The sequence below is a fragment of the Thunnus maccoyii genome, chromosome 13 (assembly GCF_910596095.1).
Source record: "Thunnus maccoyii chromosome 13, fThuMac1.1, whole genome shotgun sequence".
In the NCBI taxonomy this organism is placed as follows: domain Eukaryota; kingdom Metazoa; phylum Chordata; class Actinopteri; order Scombriformes; family Scombridae; genus Thunnus; species Thunnus maccoyii.
In genome coordinates this window covers 14,726,114-14,745,374 of record NC_056545.1, presented here as the reverse complement: position 1 = coordinate 14,745,374, position 19,261 = coordinate 14,726,114, and the positions used below count along the sequence as shown (strand labels likewise).

General features: G+C 36.3%; 2 protein-coding genes across 3 annotated transcripts; both read right to left on the bottom strand.

Annotated features, from left to right (window-relative positions):
• Positions 1-1,117: 1,117 nt before the first annotated feature.
• Positions 1,118-9,480, bottom strand: snx12 (sorting nexin 12). Of its 2 annotated transcripts, XM_042431852.1 has the most exons (6): positions 9,134-9,480; positions 6,381-6,476; positions 5,869-5,993; positions 5,302-5,392; positions 4,760-4,770; positions 1,118-1,994 (listed from the first exon to the last, which is right to left on the bottom strand). In XM_042431852.1, the coding sequence occupies exons 1-5, from the start codon at positions 9,296-9,298 to the stop codon at positions 4,765-4,767; spliced, it is 483 nt and encodes a 160-aa protein (XP_042287786.1). In that variant the 5' UTR covers positions 9,299-9,480; the 3' UTR covers positions 1,118-1,994; positions 4,760-4,764. The 2 variants fall into 2 exon arrangements, with proteins under 2 accessions (XP_042287786.1, XP_042287785.1); XM_042431851.1 differs by lacking the exons at positions 1,118-1,994; positions 4,760-4,770 and having other exon boundaries at positions 5,290-5,392.
• Positions 9,481-10,281: 801 nt separating this feature from the next.
• On the bottom strand, positions 10,282-16,536 carry LOC121910250 (cytokine receptor common subunit gamma-like). Its single transcript, XM_042431379.1, has 8 exons — positions 16,008-16,536; positions 15,263-15,353; positions 14,642-14,808; positions 14,244-14,377; positions 13,945-14,110; positions 13,417-13,522; positions 12,911-12,971; positions 10,282-12,763 (listed from the first exon to the last, which is right to left on the bottom strand). Exons 1-8 carry the CDS (start codon positions 16,069-16,071, stop codon positions 12,506-12,508), a joined length of 1,047 nt encoding a protein of 348 aa, XP_042287313.1. The 5' UTR covers positions 16,072-16,536; the 3' UTR covers positions 10,282-12,505.
• Between the last annotated feature and the right edge of the window lie 2,725 nt (positions 16,537-19,261).

Below are 19,261 nucleotides of genomic sequence, written 5' to 3'. Positions count from 1 at the left end.
GCAGTGGAATCTTCTTTTTTTCTCGCCCTGAATTTATCATTTATTTCAGTTTTGAATTTATTTATTTGCACAGCTTAAAATCAAACAAATTACATGTCAACAAGAAAAAAAATCAATGTGCAAGTAGAGGGAAAAAAGGCTAGACAGGCTTATTTATTACCTCTACTTACATAATTTACATACATGAAAATAAAAGAAAATGGGATTATAAAACCACAATTAAAGACTTTAAGGAAGAAGACATTTTAACTTGATTAGATGAGTAGTTCCATAACTTTGGACCCTTGTGTCTGATTGGAAATTGACCTCAGGTTTAGTCAGATGTTTGGGAAGATGAAGATTAGATGATTTTCTGGTTAAGAGTTAGTTTCATAATAGGACCTGAAATGTTTCCCTCTTTGGATTGAACTATTTGTAACATGTTAATATCATAAATTGTGGGTGTTTTGTGAAATAGTTTTTGACAAAGCTTTTTGTAAAAGAATGATTTTGTGAAGAGTTGTGGAGAATGTACTTGTCCAGATTATACTGCAATGAAAAGTTATACAATATAGGTAATAGTTACATAAAAAAAAGGACAACTTTAATTTGTGCCATGGTTCATAAAGGTGGACTTTGACATATGCAGAGCACACTGGGTCTGTCTCTGTATCAGGGGCTAATTAGAGTGGTGGTGCACATTAGAAGTTCCATTAGGATAATTAGGTACAAGGTGGGGTACACAATTAAACGCCTCGCAAGCATTAAGAACACTGCTTTTTTTTTTTTTTACCAAGTGAAAGATAAGGTTCAACCCTCCCCACCACCCCAATAATATTAGTACAGTCCCTCACTGACCAGGGCACAAGTAAATAGTAGTTTCTTTTGATCACACATAAATATAATCTATAAAATCTTGTACGATTTATGCAATGAATTGTAAAAGATCTTTTTCCATTTCACTGTTAAATTAGGTCATCCGTCAGTCTGCAGTCATGGGTCATCCAGCTCCCATGACTCTGATCCGTCTCACTGCTTTTCAGCGTGAGGCTCTAATCACAAACTGAAAGGTGAGTTTATGCGATTTTTTGCTTCCATTTCTCCCCTCTGAACTGAAAAGAGATGTGCAGACACGACAGAGCAGGCAGCAGGAAATTTAATTGGTGGACAGAATTAACAAGGAACTTCCTCATCACCCATAGTGGAACTGTAATGATAACATGTATTAATACACTTCACAATAATATTGATAGAAAGAATAAAACAGCTGAAAATAAGCGTAGGATAAGCCTTATTTAAGATCAATAAACCAGATGCTGATTACGCTTTTTAACAATGAAATATTGTTCATATAATGAACCTCTTGTCACAGTGCTTAGATATGGTTATTTACCTAACTGAACATTCCCAATAGCTGATTTGACAACACACAGCCATAATGTAGGCATGATGACATAACTAAGACAGCAGAGTTAAAACAAGTTATTGTGAAACAATCCTGTCTAAGAGCATGTCGTGAAAATAAAAATCAGGAGGGAAAAATGTTTTAAATACTGAATGGAACGACGTGTCGCTGTCTTTTTCATGATGCTACATGTTGCTTGACTTTGGGAGGTTAACATCAAAATCACACCTCTGCTAGCAAAAGAAAACACCAATCAAAGCAGGAAATTACCCTATTTTTTTAACCTGATCAAATCAATTAAAAAGACATTCAGAAAACATAATAATCATTGTAAAAAAAAAAAAAAAAAAAAAAAAATCTAGCTATGATGACATGAAAAATGGTATATGAACATGTTTTTCTTTTCACGGATTACTGAATCAAAAATAATGTACATGTGTGGAATGACTGAATAAAGACACAACATCAAACAATTTATACATTGGATCTCTTAGTTTTGTCCAGGAGCAATAGTTGTGTTTTTCCTACACCGTTGATACTTTCCACCAGCGTTATAATGCCATGATGTAGAAATAAATGTACATGGAGCAGGTGCAGCAGTCTGTATTGTCTTTGCAATAAGAGAGAAAGAGACAGAGAGAAAGAGACAGATAGCAAACATGAGAAGCTATAAGTTGTTTTGGTCAATGCTGTGCAGAGCCTACTGACACTTAATCCATAATATTGCACTATTCTTCAAAAGACAGGGTGTTCAGACTATACAGCAGCCCCCATCTCCTTCTCTTTTTCAGATTTTTGACCAACTCTTTAACTTTTCAAGACAGGCAAATACTCAAAATCATATTTCATGCTTTTTCTGACTTTCGATGTGTGTGCAGAAATCCTGTTCTATCAGTATTGTGCATTTTTTTGTTAGAAGCAGCAGTTGCTTGGGCATTACAGTCCACACACAGTCAAAGACACTGAACAACACTGCTAGATGGTCTCTGAAGTGTATTCTTGCAGACTGATTGAATATTTGGACTGACTTCAGTTGTACTCATTCAAAGGTACCATGCCTTATTTTGTTCAACTGTTCATTGCTGACTCAGAAGGTCAGAAGGTTGAGTGTAAGTCCTTACTCATAAACATATTAAATGATTTCTATAAACAGATCTTTGCATCACTTCTACAGCTGCAACGATTAGTTGATCAACAGAAAATGAGTCACCAACTATTTGGGCAATTATCGATTCAGTTTGAGTCATTTTTAAACCATGCCAAAAAGTCTCTGGTTCCAGCTACTTAAATGTGAATATTTCTGGTTTCTTTAGTCCTCTATGATAGTAAAGTAATATTTTTGGGTTTTGGATTGTTGGTTAGGACAAAACAAGACATTTTAAGTTGCATCTTCAGCTTTGGGAAACATTTTTAAAGGACCAAAATCGACAGATTACTCAATAAAGAAAATAATTGTTAGTTGCAGCCCTAATCGCTGCTATTAATATATTGTATTTAAACTGACAAAAACTTTCTGGACTTAAATGCATTTGACTCTGATTCAGTCAGGCAGGCAGGGAAGACATTATGGTGGCAAAGCTAAACATGGTACATTACACACAACTGCATGCAGTTTTCATGACACGGTGTCAGAACTGAACACATATTTCCTGAGCTGAGGGGGTTGCTGTGCATCAGACTTCACCATTAAGCATCATGCAACGCAAATGTTTGCATCACCAATGTTTGCGTGCCAATTTCATGTTTCTCTGCCAAGATACAGTATGTCACGATGCTATTTGTGTCAGGACATACATGTGACCAATATGAATAGTAAGTGGAATGCAATGTTTTCTTTTTATTGCTGCTTGCTTTATTGCTCTAATGAACTGTAGACATTGACGTTTAAAGGGCGGTTTCACAATTTTTCAAAGTCTATCTTAAAACAATAGTCAGGTGCCCATATGATCACTGAAACAGGTTTTTCTTGCTGTAATCATTCCTCCTGTTCATACCGGTCATTAGAAGATCCCTTCATAATGCACTTTAAATGTAAGTGATGGGGGACACAATCTACAGTCCTTTTTGTATTAAAATGTATTCCAAAGTTAATATGAGGTTTCAATTGTCTAAATTAGTCAAATCATGTGGATACCTTCCAAAGTCTTTTTGGTGCAAAATTCCCTTTTTGTTAACTATTCCTGTAGCTAAACAGGGAAACACTGTCCTGGGAAAAAAAGATAAGGGAATTTTTTACTAAAAAGATAGTGACTGAAAGATAGCCACTTAATTTGACTAGCTCAGACAGCCAAAGCCTCATATTAACTTCTGATACACATTTGAATAAAGTTTTGCACAAATCCATGACTGGTGGGTTTTGTCCGCCATCACTTACATTTTAAGTGGTTTAGGAAGGGATTTTAAAACAGCTATTATAAACAGGAGGGAAGATTACGACAATCAAAACCCGTTTCAATGCTCATATGGGCACCTATTGTTTTTAACACAGACTTTAAAAATTGTGGACCTACCCTTTAATGTTGAACTGGTAGACTCCAGTGCAAGAGAGAGGTGTAACTTGAACATAAAGATGCAGGATACATTAATATTCACTTTACGGCAGAATAGACTTTAGCTTTGTTTTTCAGACACAGAATCAGAAATTATTTGATAGAAAACACACAATCATTTATGTGCAGAACCTCATCCATGTCTGAAAAACAGAATTTAGGGAAATAGAAATCTGAATCAACAGTCTGAGCAACATGATGGTGATCAGAAGCATAGAAGCATGTAAAGTAATTTGTCAGCAAGACTAACACACATATATATTGCAAAGAAAGCGTGCAAGTTTGCCATGCAGCCAATGATTAGTGCGGTTGATAATGACAATGTATCAGAATTAGTTAGCAAAGAAATGTTTCAAAGAGCTCTAGTCATGGGTAAAGTACAGTACTTATTCCCTATTTAACAATAGTTCACATAACTCAAAACACTAGTGGTGGTTTGACTTTCCACTGGTCTGATACTGGTGGACTGAGAACCTTCAGCAAGCCAGTTTCTGAGAAACAGTTAACTGTAGTACAATTAAAAACTTTCAACTACAAAGTGTACAAATGCAAAACTGGCTTGCAAAATGTTCTTCGTTTAGCGATCACGCCCACATTTTGGGGGAATAACTGGTTGTTTAATGTGACAACCAGGGACTATGTGCGGCATATTTACAAGGTAAAATGACAGATTGCAGTCAGATCTCTGTGGTCATTTATAAATGGCATTAGCATTGTTTTACTCAAGTATTTGTGAACTATCGCATTTGATTTTTACAGTGCCCATGCAACCACCTTTAACTTCCAGAAAGCTTTTAAGAGACAGGATAAAATAAAGCAAACTTACTTCATTCATACCTAAAACGAAAAAACAAAGAGAACAAAACAGGATCAGAACTCTCATTTACAGTCTTTAGACATTATTCCACTTTATTCACATTATATTACAATCATGATTATATGAAACATATAGGGGGAAAGACTGAAAGTATCGCACATTATTCTTTTAATTCCCGAAATTTGCGAAATAAAGGGCCAAATCTTTACGATACAATCACGACTACTGAGGAGCGCTTTCCATATTGTACAGTTATAAAACAAATGCACAAGGGAGACAGGTGTCACAGACTTGTCTGAAACATTATCAACTTGTCCTGATGTATAGTAGAAGAACATACTCTAACTCCAAGATAAAGTGAATATGACTTTACAATGGTATACACAGACTCAGAGAGAGAGAAATAGAGAGAGAGAGAGAGGCAGATAAAGAAGAAAGAGAGAGATTAAGAGAAGACGTGAGGGAGGAGAAAGGCAAGAGACAGTCCGTTCTACATCCCAGAGTTTAACCGCCCCACCCGCCCATCTCCCTCAGTAACCCTAGTGTCGTACTTTTCCGGGAATGTAGTTACGGTCAATGCTTTCCTCTTGCAGAAACATGTGAAGACAGCGCTCGTTCTGGGCCAAGGGGTGACCTGCAATTCTACAGAAACATACACACAGACAGACAACAGACCAAATTCATTCGCTGCTTATTTTAAATGCTTTTTCATGGACAGTGGCTGGTGAAATGCCATTGTGGATTAGTCAGTTGACACAGATTAGGTTAAGCCTTGTGCTAGACATTTTTTGGCAATGTCTGACTCTACTGACTATGTGAATTTCTGTTAGTGCCAACACATTTTGTGGCTAGAAAACGTGCAAGAAACATCAGAATAACTCTGATACACGCTTTAATAGATTTAACCATCAAACAAAGCCAAGTGATTGAATAATACAAATGAATTCTAGTCTTGCAATTATCATTCCTAACACCCTTTTTTCACTTTACCACATTTTTATATTTGTTTGAGTTACACACACACACACGCAAAAACAAACAAGAAAACCAAAACAAAACAAACAAAAAACCCCCCAAAGTATGTTTTTTTTAAGGCAGGGGTTGTTGAACTGGCTGACCTGTTGATGAACTGCTCCAGGCCCGATCGTCGCTCCTCAATGAAGGACTCCTCAAAAAGGCCTTCATCTCCGCGGAATGGCAACTGTCTCTTCAGGGCTTTACCCGGCAGAGGTGGTACTACAATCTGAGGGAGTAAAGGGGGGTCAACGCATATGACGGGAAAGGTGAAAAATGTGCGTCACAATATAAGATCCAAAGTCCACACTCGCTGTGCTGTAAGTCAAATTGACATTTGCATCAGCAAATATGAGCTCAAGTCATAAAACTTTTTTGGAAAGGTAGTGCAGAGGCAATTCAACTCTGAACTAGTTCAACACAGTTAATCAGGAGGTCAAAGACAAAACATTCAGCAGAACCCTACTTCTTATTATACTTGAGAAACTGTGGAGATTATATTCTTCCACCTGTTATACTAGCATTAGCACTCATCAGCTCATTGAAAGTTTTAGTTTGCATGAGCTAGCCAGTTTAAATTATGAGCATGAAATATAAACCATCATAGCTCACTCACCTTACTGTCTCTTTCCAGCTCATTCTTTAACCACTCAAAGTCACTGTATCTTCTTCTCACACAGGAATCCTTCAGTTTGAAAATGGGAAGGTTTGTCTACAAAGAAAAGAAGAAAAACAAAGTCAAAAACAAGTATTTGATTTATACTCTATTCAATTATTTGCATGTCTATTGTTGTAAAGTGAGAATGAGGCCTGTTGAAAAATTGGGAACTAACATGACTGAGTTCTGAAGGTATTGTGGAAGTGTTATGTGACAAAAAAACAATATCTCTAAAATGTTGGCATGCACGCTAGTCTGAGATGAGGATGCAGTTCTTTTGATGTGCTAATCTGTTTTATCTGCTGCTGTAAAAACATTGGTTTATTATTGATTATTTTAAGGACAATCAGCTAAATGTTTGGTTTACCGAAAGTCAGCAAATAGTGACAAAGCAAGGGTCACAAATTCTCAGAGATCAAGGTGTCACCTTCAAATTACTTTTGGTGTCCTACCAAAAGTCCAGAACAAGAATGATATTCAATTTATAATGATATAAAAAGAAAGAAAAGGCAGCAAATCCTCCCATCAGAGGAGCAAATGTTTTGTATTTTTGCATGATTAATGATTTTAATGATTAATTGATTATCTAAATTAATTTCTGTAGACATTATGTTGACAAATGTTTCAGCACCAGTGATTTCTAAAAAGTGGAACATCAAGTGAACAATACAGCTGGCTGAGTGTAAGAAGCTTAGGTGCTGTTAAATTCATTGATTCATTTATTTGTGTGACTTAGAGCTGCAATGACTAGTTGATCAACAGAAAATTTTCTAAGAAAAAAAAAATCTAAAATTCTGATTCTAGCTTCTTTGATGTGAAAATTTTCTGGGTTTTTTTTAGTCTTCTATGATAGTAAAATGAATATCTTTGGGTTGTGGACTGTTGGTCGGGACTAAACAAGATGTTTTAGGTTGCATCTTGGGCTTTGGGAAACTGTGATCGACATTTTTCTCCATTTTAAAGGCCAAACAACTTATGGACAAATTAATCAGTCATAAAAACAATCATCAGTTGCATATGAAGACAACAGCCAGCCAAACCTGCTTCACATCGTACTCAAACTATCACAGGATGCTGAAAAATCTGCAGTTTGATTAAAAATGCAGATTCTGATTTTGTGTTTTCATGGTTTAAGTTGCGTAATTAACACCAATTTAACATCAAGTTATCTGAAGGATTAATTCATTTAATAATTTCTCAATGTTTCATTGGTTAAAGTCTGGGCGATCCTTTCCCATCAATCTCCTATGACTCACTGCTGTAGACAGTGAGTGGGATGTAATCAAGTGCAATGCTTCTTCAGCGAAGGTTGGCGTCTGTTTCCTTGACTGATTTGACTTTGTTTAGATTTGTCTCTGATTGTGCGACAGTGCTATTTGCATATAAAAACGACCTTAGATGAGTTAACCCCAGCTCTGATTCAAGAAGTTCGCCCCCCTTTGATGAGTCTATGAATGCTGTGTTGTATTGTGTTGAAAAAAGCCTTTCGAGGGTAAACACTCCAAGGAAACAGCCACAAACGGCACAAAATGAGGATCTCTTGTCAAGACAAGCCTAGAAGGTTAAGTCACAATTACACAATTACCAACAATGTTAGCCTCAGCTTCCTGAAATGTTGAAAGTTAGCTGTGTCAGTGATTTTCTCTCACACTTTTACAAGCTCAGCAACTTAAGTTAAATTCACTACTACTACTTGTCATCATTTGTATTCATATTATTCTTCTTATTAATAATAATTTAATGCTAAATGAAATATAAGTAACAGACTATGGTTAATGTTACTGGAGAATAGTAGTTTCACGTCTGTTGTATATTAAGATTATTCACCAATATGGCGTTATACTTGGCTTTAGACATCTAACGTTAGCTATGGCAGCCAAAATGACTTTATTTTGTTTATAGTCAAAGTCTCTGCCAGGTCTCCCTTATCCTCTATCTAATTTCCTTTTTTATTGCTCTTATGTCTCTCTCGTAGCAGCTTTAATTCTGCAGTAACGTTGACGTTAGCTGTTTTACTTTTATACTGTTGCACATGTCATGTTTATGTCATATGGGATATAAACGTGACATGTATAAAATATAAACCTGTACATAAGTGAACTGTATGTATGAACATACAGTTCACGTCAACATCCACGTCAGAATTAAAACTAGGAAAGTCTTCTGATATATCAGACCAAGCATAAAATAACGCAAAAAGGTAAATAAATCTGTATGCCTCATACCAGCCAAAGTCCATTGTTTAAGGTAATAAATCCAAAATTTGATGAATATTGTGCTACGTAATGCGTACCATAAGCCGAATCAACGTTACATAGCAGTTAGTTTGACAAACATTTAACTATAACGTCAACTTTACACCGTTGACTTGGCTTAAAATTGAAAATCTCTTTTTAAAATGTGTGCTAGCAGACATTGGTATGTCCACGAAACTTCTACAGCCTTTACAACATAAACCAATCTCTGCCAAAAAAAAAAACCCCACAAGCAAGGCCGCTGACAATCCACGGTCCTCGATTTTTACTGGCGCGCCATCTCGAGCCGCCCCTGGCCCCCTAACGTCAACGTCATAGTCCGGTCCCCGTTTTGGCTTGAACGGAGCGGCTAAACATGCTAAATGGCTAGCAACAACACTGTAATTACCAGTTAGCTTAGCCAATGAAAGCTAACGCTGCAACAAGGTGTGTTGGCTGGCTGTTCTCAACACCTACCCGCATGCGAACTTCATAAGTTGTGTAACGGTTTCGTCCAACTCCAACGATTTGTGGATCATAAACGTCTATTTCCAGGAAATTGCTGGGGGGGCCGTAAGCATCCGTCAGGTCCTGGGGCTTTGAATTCAACCGGCGAGTGTCGGCCACCGCAGGCTCTGACATTTTGTCGGGTTGTAATTTTTTTTTGGGACGACCGACGGCGAATTAGCGTCAAACCAACTAAATGCGCAGTAAAATCTTAAATCTCATCTGAAGACATCAATTGTTTGCTATAGCTGATCGATTCAGCTAGGGAAGTAGCTGACTTGTATCTCTCTCTTCTTGCGGGGGCCAGCCGCCCTGCGCCCTACCCTTCTTGAATCTGAAAAATGCGTTGACTCAGTTCCGTACTGTCCGGGACACTCTGCACTCCCTCTAACGGACAAGCAGATAACTGGACGGGCCAGTTTTAAAGGACAGGTTCGCAATTTTTCCAAGTCTGTCTTAAAACAACAGTCAGGTGCCCATATGAACACTGAAAGAGGTTTTCCTTACTGTAATCATTCTTCCTGTTTATACTAGCCATTAAAAGATCCCCTTCAAATGCACTTTCAGTGTAAGTGATGGGGGTCAACATCCACAGTGTGTCCACATAGTCATTTTGTACAAAAATGCATTTAAAAGTGTATCTGAATCTTATATGAGGCTTCAGCAGTCTGAGCTAGTCACATCAAGTCTTTTTTAGCATCAAATTCCCTCTTTGTGTTTCCTCGGACAGTGTTCCCCTGTTGAGCTGCGGTGGAAATATAGTAACAAAAAGAGGGACATTGACACTAAAAAGACTGTAACATTCAAATATATCTACTTGATTTTACTAATTTGGACAGTTTAATAATAATATTAGCTTCAGATAAACTTTTACATAGATTTTTGCACAGAAGGAGGCTTGTGGATTTTGCCCCCCATCACTTACATTGTACATTATGAAGGGATCTTCTAATGAATGGTCAGTATGAACAGCAGGAATGATTATGGCAAGAAAAACCTATTTCAATGTTTATTTGGGCACCTGACTACTGTTTTAAGACAGACTTGAAAAATTGTGAACCCGTCCTTTAACACTGACCAAATGAATTGGTGTAGTTGTACAAATAATACCACAGAACATTTCATGGAAACATGGATTTATTTATCAGAGGCAGACAGGGAAGATTGCACTAGATAGCTGAGTCAGTCTTGGTAATGACAAATATATTGAATGAAGGACATATAATGCTCCACTAAAAATAGGATAGAAGTATAAAAAACAATACAAAATATATATATTTTTAAAAAGTACTTCCAAAGATAATAGATGTTACACATTCTGTCAGTATAGGCTAATACAGAAATTCTGAGGTTGGAAGCTGGGTGATATATCAGTACAGTATTGATCACTGCCAGATACCATGTGGGTATTGTAATATTATTGTAACATGATCTAATAAGGCACCTTTTGTAAAGACTTTATGATAAGCCCAGCAACTAATGGTTGTAAATAATTTACTAACGCTTTGTAGATCAATTAGAAGACATCAGTAGGAACATGTTACCAAAAATTCTTTTGGCTGGCGTCTATTCTTTCTGTTTAGTAATAATGGAGATATAATAATTAATACATGATCATGGTTTTCTCACTATATAACAAGCCATCGAATCTGCAGTTAATATCAAGTCCTTAATAAAGGTTTTTTATGATAATCCATCCAATATGCAGTAACCTAAATGTTAATTTGTTAAAAAATAAATACATTTTGGTCTGGATGCATTGCAAAACTTGTCCAGCAAGTGTCATGTTGGAGGAGGATAACACCAGCCTAAGGGATATTTTAGATCTCACAGTTGCAGATATAGAATTCGTATTAACCATTAATAAAGCCAAGAATTTAAAATGTACAACTTATAAACCCTTTAAAAATTAGAAAGAAAAGATTAGAAAGTGGTACCCACTTGGTAATTTGACCAGCTGAGCAAGTGAACAATAAAAGCTGCCTTCGGTTTTTGTAATTAGTTCTCATTAAATACGAAGATCAATAGTCATACCCAAATACCAATAAGGTATTTAATCAAAATGTTGGGATATTAGATTTCATCAATATCATCCAGCTATACATGACACCAACATATTAGTTACTTTTGTGTTACAAAACAAACAAGAAAATGTCATTTTGCCACTTTCTCCATCTGCATGATCAGTTAAAATTACCAAAAGTATTGAAAACTTGTTTAAACTTTCTGTGATTTATGCATGTGGGTTTGTTTCATTACATAATGTCTCACTAACAGTTTAAAATATAAAACAAGCACATATATTGATATATAGGCTATCAATGCACACAAACACCATATTGCTAAGCTCGGTATATGGAGAATAACTTTAAAATTGCAGATAAGGAAATTACCTGACTGATGCAAGCAAGCAAGCACTGATAAAGAGGTATTGATCTGACTATTTTACCATACTGTGTTCTGAGCAATGAAGTCCTGTTTTGAGTACATAGATTTTTATTTCAGAATTTTAGTGTAGATTTTTCCCAAGAATGTAGCTGCCGTGCTGAAGTTACATTTCATGTCATCAAGACTTTGAAAATACTGTCAGTTTTTAAGAAACACTTTGGATTTCTTTTTTTTTTCCTAATGTGTATGTAAGTCTAAACCTTAAATGTAAACTTAAACACACAACATATTTTGCATTTATTTCTTATAAGTCAGTGAGCAAAACAGTAGAGATGCTGAACTGAACACTACTCACTTACTATACTGAATCCATATTTTCAGTGAGTAGCTGAAATACTGGTGTGAAATATTTGTCTCTCATAATAACCTGACTGATAGGTTGTGACTTTTTAGGGCTTTTATTGTTGTCATGTTTCTACCAGTAAAATAATATTTTGTAGGGATTAGAGGAAGGGGAAGTTCTTGTAAGGGGAACTTCATTTTGCTCTCCTTGTATAATGAAATCACTGATAAAGTCAAAACTCTGAGTTACATTGAATGTTGGAGCCTCAAAGTGGTTACATATTAAGTACTTATAATATTTATACTCTAACACACATAACTTTATTAGCAATTAAACTGCATTTTATTAGTGAAAAGTGATTTATAGATAAAGTCTTTGGCAGTTTATTATTTGTGTTAAAATAAACATTTTAAGGAGATTTTAAATTGTTCTTTTTACCTGTAACTACTGCATCAGGTGGTTGATATAGCTTTACTTTAATTAACGGCTTTTAAGCATCTCGACGTGAAATCTGATCCTCGCAAGAGATGCAAGAGATGCAAGAGATGTGTCAGTGTAAGAAAGTCTGGATTGTAAAGATTTGGAAAATCCGACCCTTACTAAGATACCTCCTAAACAGAAACCTGCTGCTCCTCAGACAAAGTGACAGCAACAGAGGTGGAAGAGGAGCAGGGTGTGGACTCTTCTGATTCGTTGGCAAGGATGAAGACGGAGCAGTCAGTTTGGTCAGTGGTGACAGAGGAGGTGGAGCTGTCAGAGCTCTCACTGTCGGACTGGGAGACGTGGCAGTACTCGCGGACAGGACAGGCACGCTCATTGTAGCTAGCCTTAAAACCTTCTTTAAGGCCTTTGGACATTCGCAGCCAATCCTTTAAAAAAAGGAGAAAAAAAAGGATTAATGACTTGCTTTTTTAAGTCACCTCATATGAAAGTACATTACTGTTTCATCAGTTGAATATGAGCATGGTGGATATTAATCTACAGTCCTACGCCTCAATAAGTTAAATGCTACTAACCTCGATGTCATCATGGAACAGGGATGGCTTTGGAACCACAGGGATGAAGATAATTCTGAGCCTGTAATGGGAGGTAAGCACATTTTCACTCTCAGATGATCATATCAGCAACAGCTCATCTATATTTGTTCCTTGCTCTTAACCTCACTTTTGGCATAAAACATATATCACTGACATCTTATGGTTATATGATGTCTTCAAGGTCTCCCTCTTTTTGGACTGTGGTTAAAAAAAAGACACTATTCCATGAATATAAAACAGTCCTCTTACATGTAAAGTGATTGAAACTGCATTAAAAAAGAGTGTTATTTTCATCACCACTTACATTTACTGCTGCTTTAAATAATTAACATTTTTACTGCATAGTACTAACAATTGATAACAATTTCATTAAGTGTTGATACAAACAAAATGAATGAAAACAAGAGGAAATAAGTACACTTTGCTGATGCCCCTTGGCTACACTTTAACCCTGTAACTTTGACATGACATATGGGTCAACACACCTCTCATGGTGCAGCAACATCATGACCAGTAGGACGAGGGTGAGAGCAGCCGAAATTGACACCACTGTGGCCCACACAGACATTGTATTATTCGGTTGATTAGTTTCTGTTTGGGGGAGAGAGAGAGATAGAGAAGGGGGGGGGGGGGGGGGGGGGGGCATTGTGATTGATGATATATCATGTGTGCTTTGATGAAAAAGTCACCAAATTCACAGTAACATGAGGTTTGCTTAGTCAAATAACCCAAGCACAGATTGAAAGGGAAATATGTAAGGTTTTACTGCCCTATTGCCCAAACCGATCATCAAATACTGTACATGGGCTGGTTTTCAATGACATTTTTGGCTTTGAAAGTTCATTTACCGCCCTGTATTATGTTTGGAAACAAACAAATAGTGGTAGTTACTGTAAAACATTCTAGCTGATAATTACTGTAGTGTCATAGTACAACAACAAGTGGAAGTCACTTCACTCTGTCCGTACAGGCTATGTAAGTTATATTGTGATAATTTCTTTGTGCAGTTTTACCCGTGCCATTGTTGGATCCCCACGTAACAGGCTCACTCCAGTCACTCCAGTATTCAGACTCTCCACAGTCGTTCCCTATTCTGCTTCTCACTTGCAGCTCATACACGGAACTACTAGATGGCATGTTGATGCAGTAATTCTGCTTCCCAATACTGACTTTAGAAGACTGTGACATGAAGAAGAGAAAGGAGATGAGCAGGGAAGGAAAGGCACAAAAAAAAAGATAACGAATTACAGAATGAAAAAAAGAGGGATGAAGACAATGATGAATCTATTTTCTGTTCCTTCAAGTTGCCCACCTGCCACTTCTTGTTGTTGGACCTGAAGCGAACCTCACTCTCCACACAGCCATTAGAGGTCTGATTCCAGTAGTACCACAGGTTAGAGTCTGATACATTTTGGACAGTCAGGTTGGTTGGTGGATTTAACCTGACTGCAGATGACAAAGATAGAGAATATACAATGTGATGACATAGTGGTAAGATAGAAATGCCAGTTTTATTGTCTTATAGTCTGTTTTTATATGAGAATTCTAGCATTGTTTCCCTTTCCTAGAAAATATTTATAGATTTAAGTTACAGCTGCTGCACCAGTAGGTGTAAAAAGTCTCTCCCTTTCCAAATAAAATGGCATCTCTTTAATTAATTGCTTTACTATTTGGAATAATGTTATGCTGCACTCCAGTAAATAAGCATACCTTTGCCTTTAAGTTCATGGTCCTTCTCAGTCTTGCTGTCGCCATGTTTAAGTACCGTGTGAAATGTATCGAACCTCTGCTCTTTCTTGTAGGGAAATTTACACCCGATGATTGTGTTGTTCACTGACAGATAGTTGCCGCAGTCACTGCCTTTGTCATTATGGAACCTGAATAAAAACCACCATTTAGTCACTGTAGATCCACACATAAAGCAAAGTATGCAGTCATATCAATTGTAAATATAGTAGTGGATCATTTAATAATCAGGTAATCTGCAGTGGGCATATTGGTTGGTGGGAGTTCTTAAATAGGTGATATCAAGGGCTACATGTAATATCAGATTAGGGACATATTCTGTTATAATAAGATATACTTTTCTACATGATGTCAAAAATCAGGGCCTTTGTTTATCAAATCTTCTTGTAATTAACTTCAGAGACCTCTGGAGCTCTCTAAATGTAGCGTTTGATTAATATTTTTTATTCTTAAGTTCGTGAGTGAGAGTAAAAATGAATGATTTTTACTGTTATGTCACTTAATTCCAAAATGTTACATTTAGCGGTTTAATAAATTCAGATGACAAAATTTGTTCTATATTTCGAGGGGTTTTTTTGTACGTACTTGCCGTAGAAGGTGTAATTGACCTCTGGAGTCCCCTGCTTATTCCAGACACAGTGAACAGCTGCCAGATGCACCACTATACAGTCCACATCTGTCAAGAGACCAACAGAATAGTTTTGTGAATAGAAAATAAACCAAAGATCTGCTCTTCAGTTCATTAACCATTTACTTTAGATAGGGTCGGCATGCTAGTCTTCCTGTAACATTAGGACTACACACATATTCATGTAACAGACGAATAGCAGTTCACTCACACACACACACACACACACACACACAATAAGGAAATGGCAGGACAATTACGTCAAGGGGAATTTACACTCAAAATGTCCATAATCAAGGAAGTAAGGCAGTACAAGTAACTTTATTTTTTAACTAAATTTGATAATCCAAGTGACTAATTAGTTATTAATTAGGCTTAATCAAATTTCTCTGTTGTTGTGCCGTTCCGCCCCTATCTAATCTCGGTTTTATTTTTAGAAAAATGACCAAAAATATAGTTCAAATGACTCAAATATATATTGTAAATGTTGTTTATTATAAATTATTCATTAATATCATATATATAAAAATGAATGTACAAATATTGACATCAAAAAGCCCAGAGTGAAACCATGTAATCAGACCTGCCCTTAAGCAAACTGAAGAACTGCTCAGACACATCTAAGCTAAAAACAAATATTATTCATATGATAAGTTGCCTATAATTTGATATTTAATTTAAAAAAAACTCAAATGTTCTTACCTGGAGGTTCATTGGCAATCACAACTCCTGTCAGACATAGAAGCAGAAGCAATGTAGTTGTCATCGTGGCACACCAGCGCACGATGCTTTCAGCATTGGACCACGTCGACTTCTACATGTGAGTATCGTTGCGTTGTACATCTCATTTCTGCTTGAGTGACATTTTGTGGGTTTTGTTTCCTGTCAGCGGAAACTGTCGAGATAGTAGGCTCTAGATAAAAATGCCTATTATTGAAGCTTGTGCTGTGTGGCTGTGATGAAAAATAAGATGCAGACAATTTGTAAAACAATTTTTAAATTGAAAAACAAGTCGCAGTTTGCAGCTGAAGGATGTTCTTGATAAGGTGTCAGAGCTGTGACAACAATTATAATAATGGCAAATAATATCAGAGGTCTATTATAAATGACTATCTGATGAATATCAGACACTGATGAATATATTGGATTGACACATTTATGTTGTGCAAATTCAGTTTGAACAGCATTAAATACCAAATAATAAAACAACATTTTTAGTTACAATGCAGTGTGGACATTCAAATCAAGTTATTTGTCCACTGACCAAAAGTATAAACAATCTTCCATCAACCAACCATCAACTTTTTAACAAAAAAGACAAAGTACAGAGAAAACCAAATCTGCATAATCCTTTCCAGATGTCTATGGTTGTTATCTGTCTTCCAGGTTTGATTTTCTGATGAAATGTGGATGCAATAGTTTGCTAACTACAAAGTCCAAGATGTCTGATCTTTCCACCAGCACATGAATGATAAATAATATGAAAGATGATTGAGATGTTACATGTTGACGACAACACAACAAGGGGCACCAGTTGCAATTCCTCCTGTAATGTTGATGATCTTGATAAAAGCATAAACCCGCCCCAAGAATGTATATGAACAAAAGCATCTCCACCAGAAGCACATTGTTCCTTCATCAACTGCTTTGCAAAATTGGTGTCTTTGTTTTTTTTTTTTTTTCCTATTTTGAATCTTATGTTATGTGTATGACAGAATCAAATCAAATCAAAATGTGCAAAAAGCTTTGAATCCCAGTTACATTGATAGTATATCTGTCATGTACACTTTTTAACAAGAGAAGTTCAGAGGTGAAAAGCAACCATATTTTGTGCATGACAGAAGGGACATGTGATGTCTGATATGTGTATCAGTTTTTGTGTGTGCTGCTCTAAAGTTGAGTTTTGTGGGTTTTTGTTTCCTGTAAGAGGAAACTCTCTCAAAAATAAAGATTAAGAAGATTGTGTGAAGGTATACTTACATCTGAAGTGGGACAGTTTATGTATACACTGTTGTATGTTTACATGTATAACAACACACAAACAAATATTTAAATCTTCTAATTAAAGAATGACTACTCAACTACATATCTGGAAGAAACTAATCCTTCCAATATTTTTGTGAACAGTCTCACTTAACTTCTGAAGTAAAAATAGCTAATAAAGTGAACTAAAGCTCATAACTTAGCCTCTTATTTTGTTGATTTAACCTATTTATTGGTATATTTTGGATGTAGCCTGCCTTAAACTAGTAAATTATAGTGATTAAAAGTGTGTATTTAACTCAAATGGCATGCTTACAACATGTAAGCAAAATTAAACACAAAATGGTGATCTCATTCCTTTCCCCGCAAAATGCATGCAATGGAAGAGTTTTGTGAAATTTAGCTTGTAATGTACCGGAACACAACTGTGCCCTTTGTCACCAAATGTTACTCAATCTACACCTCTGTGACCATTTTTTCAACTTGACATTTGATCTCTGATGCTTTATCTGACATTTTAATTAGTCATTTCAAGTAAATTGGACTGGGTTTTTTTGTTTTTTTTTGTAGATTTACGTAATTTAGAGGCACTCTTGCTTATCTGACTTTTACTGTCTCTGTGCAGCCTTGAACAGTCATCCAAATGTTTCAGCTAGTTGTGAAAAAGTGACATTGAAAATGAAACATTTAATTGAATTTAAAATTATTCAGGAATATAGACATAGGTAAGGCCAGAAATCATGTTAAAAAAATCAACATACATACATACATACATCAAATATATCACAAATGAGACAAATAAAAGCAAAACTCAAAAACTCAAAGGGCAAAATAATCGAAATTCTTCTTATATACAATACAATAAAGGAAAGGGGTCATTGGTCCTGAAATGTGTATTGTAACTTTCCAACACAAGATATTCATGAACAAAACTCAAAATAAGTACTGTCAGAGTCTGCTCTCCCCCTCACCTGTTGCCCCCGCCCCCCCTCTGCACATTGCTGCTTCCCCTGGAGCTCTAGACTAGAGACTGTTCTTGTGCAGTGTTGCGTCTTTCCCTCTTCGTCACCGATCTAGCCTGCCTAAGAACTGTTGGACTGTTGCCAATGCTGTGGTTTGTCTGCCTTGGGAGTGGAAGATCGGGGTTCGATTCCAGGTGGAGCCATACTCATCAGAACTGTGTTTCTCTGACCGTGCTACTATTGTCTTGACATTGTGTGGAATAAAGACTGTAAAATTTATACCGGTGTCATTTGTGCTGCAATTGGGTCCATTCTATACCCGTTACAGAGTACCAAAAGTACTGAGCAGCTTTGCAACTCTTTTTAAGCTTTGCTGTGAATGTGATTCTGTGTGTGAGTGAAGGTGTATGTGAGTGAGAGGTTAAAATAAAACAGGGAGAGAAAATATAAATCATATATATCCTTCAGAAACTGTCCTATCTATGTGGGGAGAAAGGTCAATGTGCAGTAGTCGCTGAAAAATATGTTGAATTGTAATCTGAGAGAAACAAGCTCTGTAGTAAATGTTTCTGTGTGATTACATCTGTAAAAAATGCCTTTTATTATATTGAATTTAATATTATTGTAGTTAGTTAGTTAGTTAGTTAATTTGCATATTGTGTAAAACATAAATATATACTTTTCTTTAATACAAATTGCTACTTTTATTCCAAGTACAATCTTTCCACAAAGCCTTCAAAATGATTGACAGAGTGCCCCTACCCCCCTGATAGTGTGTGATACTTTAAATTAGGGCCAATGGCAAACATGAACTCAATAAATAGTTCCATCTATTAAAACTGCATAGGCTGAATTGGGTGCTTTGGACTGGGGTCCCCCAGGACCCCAATACATTGGTATTTTTAAAAAACACTAACAGAAACAGAAAACAATGATATGAAGTCATAAGGAACAAGTTGATAGACAAAGTCATGAAAAATTGGAATGATAGAATAAAGCACCTGTGAGATA

Coding starts and splice junctions, on each gene's coding strand:
- snx12 (XM_042431851.1), bottom strand. CDS start 9,298: ATGTCAGAGCCTGCGGTGGCCGACACTCGCCGGTTGAATTCAAAGCCC. Junction 6,477..9,133: donor CTTATGAAGTTCGCATGCGG/GTAGGTGTTGAG, acceptor TTTTCTTTGTAG/ACAAACCTTCCCATTTTCAA. Junction 5,393..5,868: donor CTGGAGCAGTTCATCAACAG/GTCAGCCAGTTC, acceptor ATGTTTCTGTAG/AATTGCAGGTCACCCCTTGG.
- LOC121910250 (XM_042431379.1), bottom strand. CDS start 16,071: ATGACAACTACATTGCTTCTGCTTCTATGTCTGACAGGAGTTGTGATT. Junction 13,523..13,944: donor GGGATCCAACAATGGCACGG/GTAAAACTGCAC, acceptor TCCCCCAAACAG/AAACTAATCAACCGAATAAT. Junction 12,972..13,416: donor ATGTTGCTGCACCATGAGAG/GTGTGTTGACCC, acceptor CTCCCATTACAG/GCTCAGAATTATCTTCATCC.